The sequence below is a fragment of the Amborella trichopoda genome, chromosome 6 (genome assembly GCF_054954075.1).
Source record: "Amborella trichopoda isolate Santa Cruz 75 chromosome 6, AtrichopodaSantaCruz75HAP2 v2.0, whole genome shotgun sequence".
Classification (NCBI taxonomy): Eukaryota; Viridiplantae; Streptophyta; class Magnoliopsida; order Amborellales; family Amborellaceae; genus Amborella; species Amborella trichopoda.
In genome coordinates, this window is record NC_142341.1 from 49,310,246 (window position 1) to 49,313,442 (window position 3,197).

General features: G+C 36.4%; 1 protein-coding gene across 1 annotated transcript; it reads left to right on the forward strand.

The window, feature by feature from the left end:
- The first annotated feature begins 432 nt into the window (after positions 1 to 432).
- LOC18441863 (transcription factor MYB20) lies at positions 433 to 1,850 on the forward strand. Its single transcript, XM_006852088.4, has 3 exons — positions 433 to 596; positions 919 to 1,048; positions 1,193 to 1,850. Exons 1-3 carry the CDS (start codon positions 464 to 466, stop codon positions 1,698 to 1,700), a joined length of 771 nt encoding a protein of 256 aa, XP_006852150.2. The 5' UTR covers positions 433 to 463; the 3' UTR covers positions 1,701 to 1,850.
- Positions 1,851 to 3,197: the final 1,347 nt, after the last annotated feature.

Below are 3,197 nucleotides of genomic sequence, written 5' to 3' on the forward strand. Positions count from 1 at the left end.
GAAAAACTTTTTGATTGATCGTGACTATGAAAAATAAAAAGATTTTAAGTCTCGAAAATAATGCATTTTACAACATATTATCCACACCGTTCATTTTCAAGAATTTCATATGTTTATAGATCTATTTTATTTTAATTATTTTTTAGATTTAAAATTTTATCCTAAAAACATCTTACATCAAAATTATACCCCATGATAAAATTTGAAGGTGCACCTTACCTCTACACCTACGGATGCGTCCGTATGCAAACTGCATCCCAAAAAACACAACTCAAAAATTGCCTTTTGCTTAACAACTGGAAGAATCTTGGTTTGAAATATAAGCCTCCATACCGCTACTTCCAGACAACTCTCTCTCTCTCTAGAGGCCTCACCATCCCTCTCTCTCTCTCTCTATACTTCAAATAGAGGCCTCAGCATCTCTCTCTCTCTCTCTACAAAAAGTGAAGAAGGTGGTGGGGCAATGGGGAGGCAACCCTGCTGTGACAAAGTAGGATTGAAGAGGGGGCCATGGAATGCAGAGGAAGACAAGAAGCTCATGAACTTCATCCTTAACAATGGCCAAAACTGCTGGAGACTCGTTCCCAAGCTAGCCGGTAATCTATATCTCCTCTGTAAATCACCTTTTCTCTCTCTAAACGACCCATTTCTCTCACTAAATTCTTGTAAATGATTCTTCTCTCTATATCTCCCTCTTTCAAATCATTCACACAACTTCATTCCCGGACACCTCTCTCTCTCTCTCTCTCTCTTAACTGATGCTAATATTTGTAATAACTCAATCTCCAGCCAATATTTTCTCTCTCTAACTTATATCCATTTGTATACATTCCCCTGTGAATTCATACAAAAAATTTCACACCTCTCTCTCTCTCTACCTGATTCCCTGTTTCTCACTCCTCCTTGCCTCAACTGCAGGACTACTAAGATGTGGAAAGAGTTGCAGGCTGAGATGGACCAACTATCTACGCCCTGACCTAAAGAGAGGCGCGCTCTCCGAATTCGAAGAGAACAAAATCATCGAACTCCACTCACGGCTCGGAAACAGGTCAGCGGCTGCATGTTCTTCTCTGTTTCTTCTTCTTTTTCCCCTGTTTCAACTCTCTATCACAAATTCTAGAAAAATTTCACACTGCTGTTCATAGTTCATATCCAATTTCTGAAAAAACGAGGAAACTCCGGAAATTTCCAGGTGGTCGAGGATCGCTTCGCAATTACCAGGAAGAACCGATAATGAGATAAAGAACCATTGGAACACAAGAATAAAGAAGAAATTAAAGCTCCTCGGATTAGACCCTGATACCCATAAACCCAATGAGACTGGTTGTACGAAAATCGAAGAAGAAACACATAAAGAGGAGGAGAAAATTCAATCCAAGAGTGAAGCTTCTCTGTCTAAAGTTGATGATACAGCGAGCTTTTCGCCAAGCTATGGAGGTTTATGGGAAAGCTGGGGAGTTGAAGAATTAATGGACCCTGTTTTGATAGAACCAGAGGGTTTGGTGGTGAACCAGGAAGAAAGCCATGGCCAAAGCTTAGAGCAAGGTTCTAGTGCTTCTAATAGTTGCATAAGTTCAGCTACATTGGAGGAAGATATGAAGCGTTTTTGGGGTGAGGAATGCTTTTTAGGAGAGAGACTGGGATCCTTCTATGAGTTTGAAGAACAGCAACATTGTCTTGATAGATTTTTCTTCTCCTAACTCTCCCTCTCTCTCTCTCTAAAACTATTTTTCAGAGTGTTAAAAGTAAATTAACCTCAAAACTATGAGTGAACATCTTTGCTCAGACAAATTGTGTTCTATATTGTATTCTTTTTCTTTTCTTTTTTTCAATTAATTCTTATTTGGTTACTACGTATTGACTGTAATTCAATGTTTATCTTCATCATCATCAGACTCTTAACCCAACTATTTGGAAACAGATATCATCGTCATCCTCACAATCTTTTTCCAACCAATTGGGGTGGCTAAAATAGACATAAATCTGTCAAAACTCTGGCTGAAATAGACATAAATCTGTCAAAACTCTCGCGTTTTGCACAAAATCTACATCAAATCAATTGTCGTGGTGATCATCGTCCTAGTGGAAAATCACTTGCTCTGGTATTATAAAATCTAAAAAAGAAGCCCTCATACCAGCACATCAGGACATAAATGAAACAGATATGGCAAAAGTTTTATTAGCTGCCAACCTGACTCAACCCTCCCCTCCTTCTTCTTAATGGGCTTGGGACTGAAAATGACAGAATTATCCTCCTTCAACGTATGCCATTTATATCATTTTAAAGAACAATATGAACAAAGTTCATCAGAGAGACCACAAAGGAATTTACTCATTTTTCATCCAACAAGGTAACAAAGGCTAGACACTATTGAAAAGAGAAGTTAATCCATCAAAAATGAAGAGTTCAGCATAAATAGGTTACATTAGAAATGTAGGCCTCTTGGGTTCTCTCCACACATTGGGCACCTTCAGTTATTTTTAGGGAAAAGAATAGATGGACATTCAGACAATGAGTACTTTATACAGTATTAGGGTTTTGGGGATTTAGGTGTTTATTTTTGGTACTTTTCACAGTACTAGGGTTTCGGGGATTTAAGTGTTTATTTTGGGATTGTATATCATGAGACTATTTATCTTTGTTACGCGATGTCATAATTATTCTTAATCATTGGATATCAATTTGGATGACTTGAAATGTTTTATGAAGTTCAAAAAAGTTTTTTTGAACTTTGAGTTTAATATGTGAAACTCTTCTAACCATCTTATTTGAAATTTGATGGACAAGAGTAATAAGGAGCACCTCGTAAGGAAAAGTAAGTGGTTTCTTTATAACTTTCCTCTTATTTTGGCCTTTTTTAACATGGGAAAGTTTATATAGAGCCGAGGCTCTAAACAATCAAATTAGACCCCCACCTCAAACAAAAAAGTTATTTTGATGCCCAAATATTCTTAAATAGATCATCTCAACATCAAGATGCATAGGCATGAGAAAAAAATGGATTTCAAGTTTTAAAAATAGTGCATCTTATAACGCATTTTTTAACCGTCAATTTTCAAGATTTTCAAATTTTCATAAATCTATACTATTTTAGAGACTTTAAATTTTATAATTAGAAATGAAAATATATTTTAAGACTATCACAAAGGTTTTCAATATTGAAACCTCTTTTCTCAATACTATTTAAATGTGGGCT

Excerpts from the sequence above, each read along its gene's own strand:
- LOC18441863 (XM_006852088.4), top strand. The coding sequence starts at position 464 with ATGGGGAGGCAACCCTGCTGTGACAAAGTAGGATTGAAGAGGGGGCCA. Across the intron at positions 597-918 it reads ACTCGTTCCCAAGCTAGCCG|GACTACTAAGATGTGGAAAG; the intron begins GTAATCTATATC and ends CCTCAACTGCAG. Across the intron at positions 1,049-1,192 it reads CACTCACGGCTCGGAAACAG|GTGGTCGAGGATCGCTTCGC; the intron begins GTCAGCGGCTGC and ends GGAAATTTCCAG.